We start from the raw sequence: 18,272 nt of genomic DNA, 5'->3' as shown, positions 1-18,272 counted from the left end.
TCCATTATTGAAAAAGTACCTTTAATAGGACCTCAGCTGACCAGAAATTATTAAATTGTGGACCATTCTCGGCGCTGTGGTCACACTAACATGTTAATAACTTGTGTATTGTACTGCACAACAGCAGTGTTGATGGGGTTTTTCACAACCCAGTGTCAATGCTGGGAAGAGATCAGCGTTCCAACTAAAAATATAATGTTCACAGTTTCCACTAATGAAAATAGAGGACGATTAACAGTTTATGCATGAAAAATGGTCCAGATTGTCTGATTTAAATCAAGAACCACAAAAACAGGTTTGCTCTTAATTAGCAGCTGAGTGAACATGAGTGAAGAGTTCAAGAGAGGCTTTATTGTCATTTCAGCTATATACAACCCCAAATCAGAAAAAGTTGGGACAGCATGTTTTATCTGCTCAACTTCATTTCATGTATTAATAAACATCCATTCCTGCATTTCAGGCCTGCAACACATTCCAAAAAAAGTTGGGACAGTAAAGCATTTATCACTTTGTAATGTTGCCATTCCTTTTCATCACACTTAAAAGACGTTTTGGCACCGAGGAGACCAAGTGATTTAGTGTTTCAGCTTTTATTTTGTGTCATTCTTCCTGCAAACACGTCTTAAGATGTGCAACAGTACGGGGTTGTCGTATTTTTCCTTTCAGAATTCTCCACACATTCTCTATTGGGTACACATCAGGACTGCAGGCAGGTCAGTCCAGTACCCGTACCCTCTTCTTCCGCAGCCATGCCTTTGTAATGTGTGCAGCATGTGGTTTTGCATTGTCTTGTTGAAAAATGCAAGAACATCCCTAGAAAAGACGACGTCTTGAAGGCAGCATATGTTGCTCTAAGATCATTTTCCCACTCGGTGGCCAATCCAGTAGCAGAGCCAAGATTCTAACTGGGCCGTTCAGAGTCTCGACGCTTGTGTGCTAGCAGAATATCCCGCTGTGCCTCCTGGGCGCCATGAATTAAATTTTTGAAAGTAATAATTGCCATTTTGTACCCATTTATCCACTCTTAATCATCCATAATGAAGTGAAAAAATGACTTTTAATTAATAAAAAATAAACACCTCTTTATAATGAAATTATAGTTCAGTGCTATAGAACTCTCTTTGGCATTACAGCGGCACACATTATTTGTACATGTGGGTTTGGGTATTTCATCCCATTGTTCATGGTAAATTGTTTCTGGATCTGTTAGGATTAGATGACAAGCAGCTGTGAACCTCCATCTTCAGGTCTCTTCACAGATGTTTGATAGGGTTTAAGTTTGGCAATTGACTGGGTTCCTGGGTTGTACCTCAATTCCAGTCTCTTTGTCTATGCCAATGAGAAGCACCCCCATAACATAATGCTGCCAAACACTACTTCATGGAACGGATAATGTTTGCCAGTTGATGTGTAGTGTCTGGATTTTACCAAACATAATACTGAGACACCAGTTTTCATCACATCATACCACTGAATCTTTTTCCTCATATTGCCAGAGTCATTTATATGCAATTTACCAAATCCAGGCCAGCTAGGATATGAGTTATATGCAACAGTTTCCACTCTTGCCACTGTGCCATGGATGTTTGCCCAACAGGTTCTCTCATCTCTGCACACGACTGTTGTTGACTGTGCCCAGTCAATTTAGATTTCAACAGGTGGACACCAGTTGGGTTGTAGACACATCTCGAGGATAATTAAAGCAAACAGGAAGCACTTGGTCACGATTCAAAGTGCCACAACAAGAGATCTGAATATTCACTGTATGTCAATGGTTTTACATTTTTGGCTTTTACATATTTTTAGTCAGCAGGTTGCAATATCTCATTTTATTATGATTTTTACAATCAGTGGCTCATAATGTTATAATTCATCTGGCAACACGCCTGGATTCTAAACAAATCCCAAAATTAGCAAATCCCCCTTACACTTGTGTCCTGATCCTTGCATTTGTGTGTGGTGGGTTGATTTGTGGGTTGAAAAGGGCATTGGTCTATACCAGGGTTGTCAAACTAATTTTCACTGAGGGCCACATCTGCATTATGGTGGCCCTCAAAGGGCCGATTGTAACGTATCCTGCTGTAATTGCAGTCTGACTTTTAAGTCTTGGACAATTTGTTTTTCTTGGAGGCTAAATTCTGTGCTTGGTGTCAAAATACCAAATTTATACTGTTTATTTATATACTGTAATGTTTTGTTTTGTTTTTGTTTTATTAGGATTTTAATGTCATGTATTACACTTTGGTTACATTTATGACAGGAACGGCAGTTATTCATTACACAAGGTTCATTATTTTACAAAGTTATATTGAACACAGTCATGGACAATTTAGTGTCTCCAATTCACCTCACTTGGATGTCTTTGGACTGTGGGAGGAAACCGGAGCACCCGGAGGAAACCCACACAGACACGGGGAGAACATGCAAACTCCACACAGAAAGGACCCGGACCGCCCCACCTGGGGATCGAACCCAGGACCTTCTTGCTGTGAGGCAACAGTGCTACCCACTTAGCCACTGTGCCACCCTATACTGTAATGTATACCTACATTTATATTGTACTCCTTTACCACAGACACGGCTTCATAACACAAGAGACGTACCGGTTTTTCTTCTGGAAGAACAAACTTGTATTCACTTTCCCATCTTTCATTAAATTACTTTCATTCAGCTTCAATTTTCTCTTCTTGTACATTTTGGGATTATTTGTAAATATTTCTCAACATCACTTGTTGGAAAACCGCCTCAGTTAAACACTGATGTGGAAACACTGCCATCTAGTGGCGGGATGCGGTCACTTTGCGGGTCACAAAATCGACATGCATTGTGGGAGATGCAGTTTATGTATGATTTTACAGTGTATTTTAAGACAGTCATACGTCTTTGAAGCTCTTGCGGGCCACATAAAATGACGTGGCGGGCCTTGAGTTTGACACATGTGGTCTACACGCTTATACTTAATCATTCATACCCACAAACACATAACAGAATTGCTCATATTGTAAGAAACACGTTATAGACACTTGAAACAGCAGGATAAAAATTAGCATATCTTTATTTATCTCTCATTATGTCCTTCATGGGCAGCTGGAACGATAAAGCTGTAAATACAAGCACTCTGGTATCCAGGCAAGGAAAAAACGCTGAAATTTGGTCATATCCGTGTTGCCCAAATGAAAAGAAGTGATGATTTAACTGAGGTGGGGAATGGATGTTTGATGGGAAAGAGATGTTTAAAGAAAAGCTTGAGGTCTGCTTTGGCAGCTTGCTGCTTATTTCTGACTGCGCTAAAGGGAAACAGTGCCATCTAGCTTAATGATGCTAATTAAAATAGAGACACGAGGAAGAAATGTATGGACAATAAAAGACAGATTTTAATGGCAGTTGCAGTAGATTGCTGCATGACAGAAGGTTCTTTTCTCCTGGGGTACATTTTTTCTGGTTTTAGGCGTCTTGTCTTTTAGAACTGCGTCCACTTTCATGTGAAAATCACTTCAATATAGTCACATTTGCACTGGAAATCTGCAGCTGGCATCTTCTTGTGAATTAGGAATAATGACGCTGGTGTTAGAAGCTGGAAAAATTTCCTTCCATTTTACTAAATGATCATCAAGTCTGTGCCACTTAAAACACTATGCACAGGGTAAAAACACACTCTAAACAGGGTGCCAGTCTGTCACAGGCCAACACACTTAGTTCATTCAATCAACACTTAAATGAGTCAGGAGTGCACCTTGGATAGGGTGCCAATCTACTGCATGGCTTTTAACACACATCCACACATTCATTCACTCTAACCCCAATTCACACTCACCCACATCTAGGGTAAATTTTAGAATCGCCAGTCTACCTTGTCTCACCTAGTTTGCATTGGATGATTGACAGAAGAGAAAATAACCCCATCCCTCTAGTCCAGAGAGACGTGCCAGGGATTCTTCAACTCCCGGCCAAGGATGACTCATGGTACCGTTTTGGCCCAGCGTTGCCTCTATCTACACAATTACGGACTTATTTCATATAATTATTACATATAACTAGGAGCATTCTAAATTCACATGAAAATGTGCTTAATTTCACCGCTCGTTTTTCAAAAATCTAAGAAAAGTGCCACATTTCACTAGTCATTAAATTACAGTAATTAGAGTACATTGAATGAAAGATCAAATGGAAGCTACATCTGTGGATGGGGGAATTGGTTGGGAGTTTTCTAAACTCAGGTACCTGAGTCATGTTTTAGCAGAAGTGGAAAGTAACAAATTACATTTACTCGCGTTACTGTAATAGAGTAGTTTTTTGTGTACTTGTACTTTTTAAAGTAGATTTTACAACCAGTAATTTTACTTTTACTTAAGTATATTTAGTATTAAGAATTGAAATGCGCTACATTTTAAATAACATCCGTTACTGAGTAAAAAAAAAAACACAAAAAAATCGCGTCTGGGAAACTGCTGCAGTGAATTCTGCGATGGAAAATAAACTGGTGCTAAAGTAAAGGAGCTGTAATCTAGGTATAGAGTAGGGACGGGTGATTTTAAAAGTTTAACATGTTTGGAGTTTGATGTTTCGTTATTTGACAACATAGTCTGATGTCAAAGAATGGCAAAGTTCTGTCTTACATCTTGAAGGTTTTCTTTGGGTCATTTAGTGAAAGTCACAACACCTGTAACCTTGACTTGTTTTGAGTTATGAGATTTGCAGTATGATGATGTTTGGTATTTGTTGGTGATGAAAAGAAGGCTGGTCTATAGAATCCACAATTAATGCCAACTTCAGTGGTTATACAGTTTGAAAAAGTTTTATGGGATGGTCTGTACTAAAATGACACATTACACAACCCTAAATGTTTTAAATGTTGTATCAACATGTTTTTTCTATTATATTTTAATTAAAAACAACTATTGTGAGATTTATATCCACTTGTCCTGTTTGCATTACACAGGAGAGACACCCTCTCCTACCTAACGTCTGTCTATTCTGAGTACATTTTAAATGAGTTACTTTATACTTTTTACTTAAGTAGATTTTTAGACTAGTAATTTTACTCTTACTTACGTAAAAATTCATTAAAGTACAAATAAAAGTTTAAAGTACAATATTTTTAGTACTCTTTCCACCTCTGTCTTTTAGCTGCTTTGCCTGCTTTTTTAACTGAATTGCTGTAGGATTGCTAGGACCGCCTCATAGTGCAAATTAACCAGTAAACATGAGACACCTAAATGCTACACCATTAAATAATGTTTAATCACTAAACACAAACCTTAAAGTTAAAATTTCACAGCAAATTGCATATTACACAGGATGCAGCTCATTTCACAGTCCGTGACGCGATTAGGTAGGGCCTTACATAGAACTTATTACATAGAATTATTTGCTATTTTTAATATACAGCACATCATAATGTAACTCTACTCCTTTAGAAATTAACATCTAAAACTCTAGCTTTGGCACCATTGTGGGACCCATCATCCTGCCACAGAAGTGTCATCACTACCAAATATGCCAGTTATGCTTTCTGGACCCCTATCTTTAAATATCTATGATGTTGTTTGATATTGTGCTCCTGGTCTGTTAATAATGGGGCAAAACTTTACTGGTGTTCTACTTAAGAATCTTTACACAGTTTTTTCTTTACAAAGTGAAAACAATAATTAAATGTAATTTTTTAATATGATTAAAATAAGCTTGCAAAGTTTTACTCTCCGATATCCAGGTATGACTAAACCTTAGTACTACCTTCTTGTTGTGTCTCCATCAAAGGCTGTGCTGCGGAACCCATTTTTCGCCACGGCTCTTGATCAGCAGCTACAGGGAAGCAAGCTGTCCGCGGGCCTGATTGCCAACTTCCTGTTTAATGGCGAAGAAAAGGATCGACCTCCAGTGTTCCCATCGTTTGACTGGAGGAACGTCTTCAATGCCATCAGCCAGATTGCCAGACTAATCAAGCAGTTCATGGAGGTTGGTGGTTCTGTCTTTGTTTAATGGGTACTCTCGTTTTATACTTCTGTGCTATTCCTGTTTCTTGGAGGGCGTTGAGGTCTCAGTATTCTTGGACATTAAGTACAATATTGGCATAAAAGTTATTACTGTGGGCCAAAGTTAAAGGCTAAAGTTTATATACACTTGTGAGGGACACTTACTTCGGCCAGTTTTCTGCTTGGAACACTTTCTTTATTGTATGAAAAGCTTTTCATGAATTTAAGTTCTTTCATAGTACTCAAAGTCCTGGGCTGAAAATAAAAAATAAAAAAGTCTATAATGCAATTTTTTCCAATAGGAGATTGGTTACATACAGGGGTTGGACAAAATAACTGAAACACCTGGTTTTAGACCACAATAATTTATTAGTATGGTGTAGGGCCTCCTTTTGCGGCCAATACAGCGTCAATTCGTCTTGGAAATGACATATACAAGTCCTGCACAGTGGTCAGAGGGATTTTAAGCCATTCTTCTTGCAGGATAGTGGCCAGGTCACTACGTGATGCTGGTGGAGGAAAACGTTTCCTGACTCGCTTCTCCAAAACACCCCAAAGTGGCTCAATAATTTTTAGATCTGGTGACTGTGCAGGCCATGGGAGATGTTCAACTTCACTTTCATGTTCATCAAACCAATCTTTCACCAGTCTTGCTGTGTGTATTGGTGCATTGTCATCCTGATACACGGCACCGCCATTGGATGCACATGGTCCTCCAGAATGGTTCGGTAGTCCTTGGCAGTGACGCGCCCATCTAGCACAAGTATTGGGCCAAGGGAATGCCATGATATGGCAGCCCAAAACATCACTGATCCACCCCCATGCTTCACTCTGGGCATGCAACAGTCTGGGTGGTACGCTTCTTTGGGGCTTCTCCACACCGTAACTCTCCCGGATGTCGGGAAAACAGTAAAGGTGGACTCATCAGAGAACAATACATGTTTCACATTGTCCACAGCCCAAGATTTGCGCTCCTTGCACCATTGAAACCGACGTTTGGCATTGGCACGAGTGACCAAAGGTTTGGCTATAGCAGCCCGGCCGTGTATATTGACCCTGTGGAGCTCCCGATGGACAGTTCTGGTGGAAACAGGAGAGTTGAGGTGCACATTTAATTCTGCCGTGATTTGGGCAGCCGTGGTTTTATGTTTTTTGGATACAATCCGGGTTAGCACCCGAACATCCCTTTCAGACAGCTTCCTCTTGCGTCCACAGTTAATCCTGTTGGATGTGGTTTGTCCTTCTTGGTGGTATGCTGACATTACCCTGGATACCGTGGCTTTTCATACATCACAAAGACTTGCTGTCTTGGTCACAGATGCGCCAGCAAGACGTGCACCAACAATTTGTCCTCTTTTGAACTCTGGTATGTCACCCATAATGTTGTGTGCATTGCAATATTTTGAGCAAAACTGTGCTCTTACCCTGCTAATTGAACCTTCACACTCTGCTCTTACTGGTGCAATGTGCAATTAATGAAGATTGGCCACCAGACTGGTCCATGAAACCTACCACACTAAAATGACAGGTGTTTCAGTTATTTTGTCCAACCCCTGTATATTTGCTTTTCCAACTTCTCTGTATAAAATAATATATAAAAATAATAAATAATATAATATATATATATATATTATATTATTTATTATTTTTATATATTATTTTATACAGAGAAGTTGGATATAGATATAGATATAGATATATAAAAAAAGTTTCTAGATCTTATTAGCATTTTATTAACATCAACCAGAGACATTTAATAGGTTAGAAGTGCTATGGGGAAAAAAATGAAGATCCACCGCTCATTCATCCACCCACACAAATGTGTACAGACGTTTCTTGGAACCCTGCTGCTAGCGTACATATGCTTACGATACAAAAGTAAATGCAGGCTACAGTAATATGAGCACAATCATCATTTTGGATTTCCCCACACTCCTTCTCTGTTATATACTCAGTCTGGTGATGAATAGCTTTCATATCTCTGTCACTGATGCTACTGCTAATTTCAATTTCTGATTAATTGAGATATTGAGCTAAAAGACCTCATCACATTTTAGTGTCTGGTTATATGGATTGGGTTTAATACACCATGGCGCCAGTCTAGGAATAATGTATTACTGCTGTCTGTCATTGATAAAATACCTTGATTTAATGTTTTTAAGTGATGAGATGTTTTAATGACTTAAAAAGAGTATTTCTTCAACTTCTTACGACATAAGTTTGGTCAATGTAACCATTTTTATTGATTTTTAGTTTTCTTGGTAAAAGAAACAAGTTACTGGTTTATGGGTCTTACCACAGATGTACACTATATTGCCAAAAGTATTCACTCACCCATCCAAATCATTGAATTCAGGTGTTCCAATCACTTCCATGGCCACAGGTGTATAAAACCAAGCACCTAGGCATGCAGACTACTTCTACAAACATTAGTGAAAGAATGGGTCGCTCTCAGGAGTGATACCGTGATAGGATGCCACCTGTGCAACAAGTCCAGTCGTGAAATTTCCTCACTACTAAATATTCCACAGTCGACTGTCAGTGGTATTATAACAAAGTGAAAGCGATTGGGAACGACAGCCACGGAGTGGTAGTCAGAGCGGGGTCAGCGGATGCTGAGGCGCGTAGTGAGCCGAGGTCGCCAACTTTCTGCAGAGTCAATCGCTACAGACCTCCAAACTTCATGTGGCCTTCAGATTCGCTCAAGAACAGTGTGTAGAGAGCTTCATGGAATGGCTTTCCATGGCCGAGCAGCTGCATCCAAGCCTTACATCACCAAGCGCAATGCAAAGCGCCAGATGCAGTGGTGTAAAGCATGCCACCACTGGACTCTAGAGCAGTAAAGACGTGTTCTCTGGAGTGACGGATCACGCTTCTCCGTCTGGCAATTCGATGGATGAGTCTGGGTTTGGCGGTTGCCAGGAGAACGGTACTTGTCTGACCGTATTATGCTAAATGTAATGTTTGGTGGAGGGGGGATTATGGTCTGGTGTTGTTTTTCAGGATTTGGGCTCGGCCCCTTAGTTCCAGTGAAAGGAACACTTAATGCTTCAGCACACCAAGAGATTTTGGACAATTTCATGCTCTCAACTTTGTGGGAACAGTTTGGGGATGGCCCCTTCCTGTTCCAACATGACTGTGCACCAGTGCACAAAGCAAGGTCCATAAAGACGTGGATGAGTGAGTTTGGTGTGGAAGAACTTGACTGGCCTGCACAACGAGTCCTGACCTCAACCCGATAGAACACCTTTGGGATGAATTAAAGCGGAGACTGCGAGCCAGGCCTTCTCGTCCAACATCAGTGTCTGACCTCACAACTGCGCTTCTGGAAGAATGGTCAAAAATTCCCATAAACACATTCCTAAACCTTGTGGAAAGCCTTCCCAACAGGGTTGACGCTGTTATAGCTGCAAAGGGTGGACCAATATCATATTAAACCCTATGGATTAAGAATGGGAGTCACTCAAGTTCATATGCGTGTGCAGGCAGACGAGCGAATACTTTTGGCAATATAGTGTATCAGGCTAAGATCAGGACCAGGTTCATTTGTAAAGCACTTCAGTATTACACAGTTGCTTAAAGTCATTGTTTAACCAAAGACAAATCTACCTCCCAATTTGAGGACTCTGGCAAAAGGCTTAAAGATTTATAGTATCTGTATTGTGTGGTATTCACTTCTCACCTAACCTTTAGGCTATTATGAAGCATCCAAATAACATAATGCCACCAACATCATATTTTACAGAAGGAGTTGTGTTATCGTTCCACCTCCAAAAGACCCTTGTTACTTTATTGGAAAGTCTTCTAAATTTAAATGTACATGATGGCTACATGATTGCTTGTCAAGAACAGAGTGGGTGTCTTAAATCATTTGCTAAAACTATAGTTTGTTGACATAGTCTAAAGGAGGAATAAATTAGTTTTACAGTCAAGCCGGAAAGTCTGCACACCCCTTTCACCTTCTCCAAGTTTTTATTACATTACAGACTCATTCTATAATAGATCGAATTCATTTGTCACAACATTCTACACAAAATAGCCACAATGATAATGTGAAAGCAGGTTTTTAAACATTTGTGCTAATTTATTACAAATCAAAATGTAAAATATCATGTACACACATGTGCACACCCTTTGATATGACACCCAAACGTGAGCTGAGGTGCATTTTATTTTCACTGATACTGCTTGAGATGTTTCTACAATTTAATTGGAGTCCACCTGTGGTAAATTCAGTTGATTGGACCTGATTGGGGATTGCCAACACCTGCCTGTATAAGGTCCCACAGTTGACAGTGCATATCAATGCACTGGGGTCAAAGGAATTATCTGCAGACCTCAGAAACAGGATTGGGTCAGGGCATAGATCTGGAGAGGGGTACAGAAAAATTGCTGCGGCTTTACAGGTCCCGAAGAGCACGGTGGCCACCATCATTCATGAATGGAAGAAGTTTGGAACCAAGATCTTCCTAGACCCCTTCCTGGCCAGGGAGGTGAGCAGGAACCCGAGAGTCACTCTGACAGAGCTCCAGCGTATCCTTGTGCAGATGGGAGAACCTAACAGAAGATCAACCATCCAGACAGCACTCCACAAATCACGCCTTTATGGTAGAGTGGCCAGACAGAACGGCATATTTTTTAAACCCTGTTTTCACTTCATAATTATTGGTGATTGTGTGTAGATGTTTGAGGCAAAAAAAGAACTCGATCTATTATAGAATGAGTCTGTAACACAATAAAACGTGGAGAAGGTGAAAGCAGTGTGCAGACTTTCCGGCTTGACTGTACTTCAACTTGACTTCAACCAAAGTCTGTGTGGAATTATTTTCAACTGTGAGGTCAGTACTTTTAAAATAATCCATAGATCTATGCTTTTTTAGGATCAGATTTATCCAACAAGAACATGGTCAGGTGTCTACAAGCATTTTACCTAACAGTGTATGTTGTTTAAGATTAAAGCTAGTGTTATCTTTTAAAGGTGTATTCATACTGCTTTTCTGCCTTTTATCTTTTGATTTGACAATGCTCACTAGATTAAATTATAGAAAAATTTACTTAGGGAAAATGTTCATTTAGTGAGGGGTTTTTTCTTTGCAATTGATCCATAAAGGTCTTCTTGGTGCAATACCTTAAATCTGGTTGACGAAAGAATGATAGTGTCACAATGGTTACAGGTACTCTCGTAGTTTAATAATCAAGTTTGGCTGGATAGCTTCAGACTTATTTTTACCCATTTTTGATAGACTAAACCAAGATCGTAGGTCTAGTTAAAGTGTAGATACACCTCATCCACGGTCATTTAAATTCAGTCGTAGTACACATTCTCTCTCTTAGGTCAGTTAAGATCACTGCTATATTTTAATAATGTAAAATGTCAGAATAATACTAGAGACATTTATTTCAGCTTTTATTACTTTCATCACATATTCAGTGGCTCAGAAGTTAACATACACATGGTTAGTATTTGGTAGCATTGCTTTTGAATAGTTTAACTTGGCTTAAACGTTTTGAGTAGCTTCACAATGCATTGTGGGAATTTTGGCTTATTCCTCTTGACAGAACTGTCAAGTCAAATTCAAGTCAAATTTATTTATATAGCGCTTTTTACAATAGACATTGTCTCAAAGCAACTTAACAAAATCCAGGACCAACAGATACAAAAAACCCTGTTGAGCAAGCCGAGGGCGACAGCGGCAAGGAAAAACTCCCTTAAAATTACAGGAAGAAACCTTGAGAGGAACCAGACTCAGCAGGGCCCATTCTTCTTGGGTGGTCTGGATGATACTTTAAATGAATAAGATTTACACAAATCATACAAACACAGAATTAAAATAAACTAAAAGTTATAACTAGCCAAAAAATAAATAATAATAGAGTTATTATTCAGTCCAGTCTGTAATAAAGTCTGTAGTGAGTTCTTGACATTCTTGGTGCAAACACGCCAGGTCCCGTCACATCTGGCAGGAGCAGTATTGTTGGCATGGCAGTGGTGTAACTAAGTCAGGTTTATATGGCCTCCTTACTCTCACATGCTTTTTTAGTTCTGCTTAAAATTTTTTAATGGGACTGAGGTCAGAACTTTGTGTTTACCACTACATTACCTTCATGTCGATGTCCTTAAATTGGGGTTATTGCCCATTTGGAAAACCCATTCCTGGCTGATGTTTTGAGATGTTGCTTTTATATCCTCACATATTTTTTCTTCCTCATTATGCCATTTATTTTTTAGTGCACCAGTCCCTCCTGCAGCAAAACACCCCCACAAAATGATGCCACCCCCTTGCTTCACATGTTCTTTGGCTTGCAAAACTCCCCTTTATATTCTTTGCATAATGCTGGTCATTATGGCTAAACTGGTCAATTTTTGCTTCCTCAGACCTTCTTTGTCCCTTTGTACATCTCCATCCTGGCTCTTTGTGGTGGTTTTGGTAAAGTGGCTTATTCCTTTTTGAGTGGCCTTTCAGGTCATGCCAGTATAGAACACGCTTTGCTGTTGATATAGTTTATTTTGTTCCAGGATCTTTACATGGCCGATTACTTCTGTTTTTGGATTGATTTGTATATTTCTCACCATAGTACATTTATCACTAGGAGAAAGAACACATCTCTTTACTGAATGTTATGATGGCTGCACGATTGCTTGTCATGTACAAAGTAGATCCTAAATAACGTCCCTTAAACCAAAGTTTGTTGATATAGTCTGTGAAGGGTATAAATTAGTTTTAATGGGTGTCCAGTTGGCGCAACTGGATATTCCACTAGCACACATGTGCTAGGATTCTGACTCCTCGAGTTTGAATCTCAGCTCTGCTACGGCTTGGCTGGGCGCCCCCTAGCACGCACAATTATCAGTGCTTGCAGCAGATTTAATCGGCTGCTAGTCTGCTAGTCCAAAGCGCCTAGAGGAACGTGGAGATCAGTCCGTGGCTCTCTGTGTGCTAGACTGACCTCACGTGCAAATCTACCAAAACATGGGCGAATAAGAAGGGGTCGGGAAGTGCCCATTCATCGGAGGGAGCGAATAAACCCCCCTTGGACACAATCAGGGGCCCCAACAGTGAAATTCTGATTGGCTATGCTAAATTGGGAGAAGAAGGGAGAAAATACATGAATAGAAATGCTTAATAGAATAAAAGAATAAAATAATCATGTTATTGACTTCAATTTAAGTTTATGTGGAATTATTAAAATCTATACTTTTCTTGTATCAGATGATCAAAATGTTTAGTGCAGTTGTAGCCTAGAGGTTCAAGTACAGGCCTAGTAATTGAAAGGTCACTGGTACAAGCCCCACCACTGCTAGGCTGCCACTGTAGGGCCCTTGAACAAGGCTTTCAACTCTCAATTGCTTAGCCATCAGAGATGTTCACAAGTCACAAAATACTGAGTCAGAGTCAAGTCACGAGTCTTTAGGCTAGAGTCCGAGTCAAGTAACGAGTCTTTAGGCTAGAGTCCGAGTCAAGTCACGAGTCTTTAGGCTAGAGTCCGAGTCAAGTCATGAGTCTTTAGGCTAGAGTCCGAGTCAAGTCACGAGTCTTTAGGCTAGAGTCCGAGTCAAGTCACGAGTCTTTAGACTAGAGACCGTGTCGTCACGAGTCTTTGGGCTAGAGTCCGAGTTAAGTCACAAGTCTTTAGACTAGAGTCTGAGTCAAGTCACAAGTCAATATAATCTACACAAAACATATATTGGAAATGTAGCGTAGAAATAAAGAAATAATCTGTAAGTTGTGATAAAAAAACAACAACAGATTAGCGACTGTATTTTGCCGTTTTACTTTGTGCCTTTACTTTCCCAGTCATTGTGCAAATGAATGTAATTTCTGTAACAAGAAGGTTCCAGTTAAAAGCTTAAACTGATATGTTTTGTTTTCATTGCAAAATCCAAAACGCCGCAAAAAATCCATAACCACTGCTTACCTTAGCTTATGTTCTTCCAGATGCTATTAAATCTATAACTGTGTTGTCCCATTAGGAATATAATCCATTATTTTGTAAATGTGCTTATAATTATCAGTGTATCAGTGTAAATGTGCAGGACTGTAAGTCACTTTGGATAAAGGCGTCTGCTAAGTGCTGAAAATCTAATTAAGGTAGAGTGACATTATTGTAATGCCAATTACTTTAAAATGTGATATCTAACTAGATCATGGTCAGGTGTCTACAAACATTTTGCCAAACAGTGTATGTTCTTTAAGATTGAAGCTAGTGTCATATTTAAAAGGTGTCGGACTGAGGAAAATCTTCTTTCCGAAATATGAGATCTGAGACAAACACATGAAGAATGGTTTGAAGGCTAAATATTTTTTATTCGGTGTATAAGAACTGAGTATCTGTGCAGTAAGCAGGATGAAACACTATTTTCTCAGACGTTTGGGCTCATCGTGGCACTGCTGGATGCTCTGCTTTGTTACCATGACATCACACATTTTTCTGCCAATGCTTTGTGGTTTCCTTAAACGATTTATGCTGGAAGCCATCCTCTCACTTTCTCCTTCATCGGTCCCAGTCTTCTTCTCTGTACCCTTATCTGTAGATGCTGCTTCCTATGGTTACCTAAACAAATATATTCTGTGGAGAGCAGCTGTGTCTCTTTAATGAGAGACATTACAGCATCTTTAAATAGGAGTGTGTATTTGAATTACAATGCAGAGAGTGTTTACTTGGCTATTTTAATACACCCAAGGCCAATTGCACCTTGCTCTAATTGCTCCCCATCTGTAGATTTGTTTCTTTTACCTGTATCACAGTTTGATCACTGGACGTTCCACTCTAAAAAGTTTTAAATAGAAAATAAATATATGAATGCCACTTTTCTAAATTATCTGGATACCAGTATTTGAGTATTATTGTTTCTAATCTGGTTGTTAAAAAAGATGTACATTTCTTTAAAACTAAATTGGATAACAAAATAACCTACTATATACACCGATCAGCCATAACATTAAAACCACCTCCTTGTTTTTACATTCACTGTCTATTTTATCAGCTCTACTTATCATAAAGACGCACTTTGTAGTTCTACAATTACTGACTGTAGTCCATCTATTTATCTGCATGCTTTGTTAGCCCCCTTTTATGCTGTTCTGACTCTCCCAGAATCACTACAGAGTAGGTATTATTTGGGTGGTGGATCATTCTCAGCACTGGTGTTGGTGTGTTAGTGTGTGTTGTGCTGGTATGGGTGGATAAGACACAGCACCACTGATGGAGTTTTTAAACACCTCACTGTCACTGCTGGACTGAGAATAGTCCACCAACCAAAAATATTCAGACAGCAGCACCCCGTGGGCAGCATCCTGTGACCGCTGATGAAGGTCTAGAAGATGACCAACTCAAACAGCAGCAACAGATGAGCGATCGTCTATGACTTTACATCTACAAAGTGGACCAACTAGGTAGGAGTGTCTAATAGAGTGGACAGTAAGTGGACACGGGATTTAAAAACTCCAGCAGCGTTGCTGTGTCTGATCCACTCATACCAGCACAACACACACTAACACACCACCACCATGTCAATGTCACTGCAGTGCTGATAATGATTCCACTACCCAAAAAAATATCTGCTCTGTAGTGGTCCTGACCATTAAAGAACAGGGTGAAAGCAGGCTAAAATGTATGTAGAGAAACAGATGGACTACAGTCAGTAATTGTAGAACTACAAAGTGCTGCTATATGGTAAGTGGAGCTGATAAAATGGACAGTGAGTGTAGAAACAAGGAGGTGATTTTAATGTTATGGCTGATCGGTGTATAACACTATAATACACTACTGTACTGTACTATACACACAATACTATTGTGGCCCTCATCCAGTAGTTGTTTAGTGCTAAGTTATAAGACTTCTTTTTTACTTTTCTTATTGTAATTGTCTTTTCTAATCAGTTGTTTCTTCTTATGATGTATCTAAAATACGAGTGCTGCAGTTTTTGTTATCTGGACTTCCATTAAAGGCTTAGTCTCTTGTTGCATGCTCAGTAATCCAGGTACACAAATCCACAAAGTTGAATCGGTTCATCTGGACACAAGTTTGTTGTAGAGATACGTTTCAGTCTGAGTCTTCAGTCTGAGCTGGTGGTGAATACCCCAACCTTATATGCAGACGATTTGCATAACGACTGATCACCGCCCATTGCATAACAATGGAACCAGTGATCAGGTCTATATGCAAATCACAAAGACCATTAATTACAATGGCCATGTGTGCCTTTCACATATGATTGGGGTATAGCTCCTATTACGGCATTGTAAGATTGTGAGAGATGTACTCTCAGGCCCCCCCTCGGTTCAGGGATGGTCATTCCCTCATTCAACAACTGCATATAAGGTTGAGGTATCCACCACCAGCTCAGACTGAAGAAGTCACTTGGATGAGTGACGAAACGTATCTCTACAACAAACTTGTGTCCAGATAAACTGATTCAACTTTGTGGATTAAAGGCCTAGGTTTGGCCAGGGATTTATTTGTCTTATTTGCAGTTCAAGGTAGTCTAAAGTCTTCGCCAGCACCAAAGTTTAAAGGCTTGGATATTCATCTTGTATCGCATTTATATTGTACAGCTTTCACATCCATAAATAAACACAAGAAAAGAGCACAGTCTGGACAGTTCTAATCTTTGTTTGGAGGGACAAATCTTTACATCTGAGGTTTTCCCTTAATACTTGTGTTGCCAAGTGCCAGCGTGTCATATTTCCCATCTACTGGATCTGTTGCTGTTAATGCTGTTAATAAAGTTGCTGGGGCCAGTGATAGCTCAGTGGTTAAGGTACTGGACTAGTAAACAGAAGGTTGCCGGTTCAAGCCCTGCCACCACCCAGTTGCCACTGTTGGGTCCCTGAGCAAGGCCCTTAACCCTCAATTGCTCATCGTGTTCCGCTCATTGTGTAAGTCGCTTTGGATAAAAGCGTCTGCTAAATGCTGAAAATGTAAATGTAAATGTCACATCTTCACCAACATTGGTTATCTTCTTCATCTTTCTGTAGAAAGGTAGATCTTCCAGGTCTTCTTGATTTTCTTCCACAATGAGAATTTTTATTATTCGCCAGGTACCAGATGTACAAGGAATTTCTCTTGGTGCAGGCGTCAACATATGTACATCTAATAACATAGGAGAAAAAGGAACACTATATATAAACACAGAATAAACAATACAACATAGTGTGCAATGAAGATGTACAGTTCAGTACACTGACAAACTTCAAGTAAAAGAATTGTGCAATGGAGATTATTACATGTAAATAAGGTGCATATGTGCATGGACTGCATAAGGAAAGAATGTGGGAGGCACGTGTGATGTGCAGCATGTATGATAAGATCCATGTGTATTCTGTTCAAGCAGAGGGATGTGGGTCCTTGTTTAGTATGGTGATGGCCTGGGGAAAGAAGCTGTGGAGGTGGTGGTTGGTCCGAGTCTTTAAGGCTCTCACTCTCGGTCTCTTGATGTTCTGTCATGCGCATATTAAATGTTATTGATTTTCCTTCCATTATGCTAAAATATCTTCTGCCAATCCTGTTTCCCTCATAAGTTTAGCATATACGTTAAACAGAAACTACACCGATCAGGCATAACATTATGACCAACTTCCTAATATTGTGTTAGTCCCCCTTTTGCATCCCCATACGCAACAAACTGTGATGCACTGTGTATTCTGACACCTTTCTATCAGAACCAGCATTAACTTCTCCAGCAATCTGAGCTACAGTAGCTCGTCTGTTGGATCGGACCACAAGTGCCAGCCTTCGCTCCCCACATGCATCAATGAGCCTTGGCCGCCCATGACCCTGTCGCAGGTTTACCACTGTTCCTTCCTTGGACCACTTTTGATAGATACTGACCACTGTAGACCGGGAACACCCCACAAGAGCTGCAGTTTTGGAGATGCTCTGACCCAGTTGTCTAGCTATCACAATTTGGCCCTTGACAAACTCGCTCAAATCCTTACGCTTGTTCATTTTTCTTGCTCCTAACATCAACTTTGAGGATAAAATGTTCACTTGCTGCGTAATATATCCCACCCACTAACAGGTGCCGTGATGAAGAGATAATCAGTGTTATTCACTTAACCCGTCAGTGGACATAATGTTATGCCTGGTCGCTTTTAGCGTTTATTTCCTCTCAGGACTGTACCTTGTTGGTCAGTGTAGAGATTTCTCATTAGAACGATGAGATGCTTTGGTATTCCCATTTTCCTGAGGACATTTCTGAATTCTGCTTGCACATCTGGCTGTTTTCTTTCAATGTACATCTCCAGTCTGTGGTGAATAATCTTCAGCATCATTATAGTGGCACGCTTCCACTTGTCT

General features: G+C 39.9%; 1 protein-coding gene across 1 annotated transcript in view; it reads left to right on the top strand.

The window, feature by feature from the left end:
- The window catches only part of LOC134326904 (phospholipid-transporting ATPase ABCA1), a 245,300-nt gene that overhangs the window by 56,141 nt on the left and 170,887 nt on the right, over positions 1–18,272 (top strand). Inside the window, exon 11 of the mRNA XM_063009016.1 lies at positions 5,758–5,955. Within this exon, the coding sequence (XP_062865086.1) occupies positions 5,758–5,955 (198 nt within the window). The remainder of the gene's footprint in view (positions 1–5,757; positions 5,956–18,272) is intronic.

The sequence above is a fragment of the Trichomycterus rosablanca genome, chromosome 14 (assembly GCF_030014385.1).
Source record: "Trichomycterus rosablanca isolate fTriRos1 chromosome 14, fTriRos1.hap1, whole genome shotgun sequence".
Lineage (NCBI taxonomy): Eukaryota > Metazoa > Chordata > Actinopteri > Siluriformes > Trichomycteridae > Trichomycterus > Trichomycterus rosablanca.
This window is presented reverse-complemented; position numbering and strand designations above follow the sequence as displayed.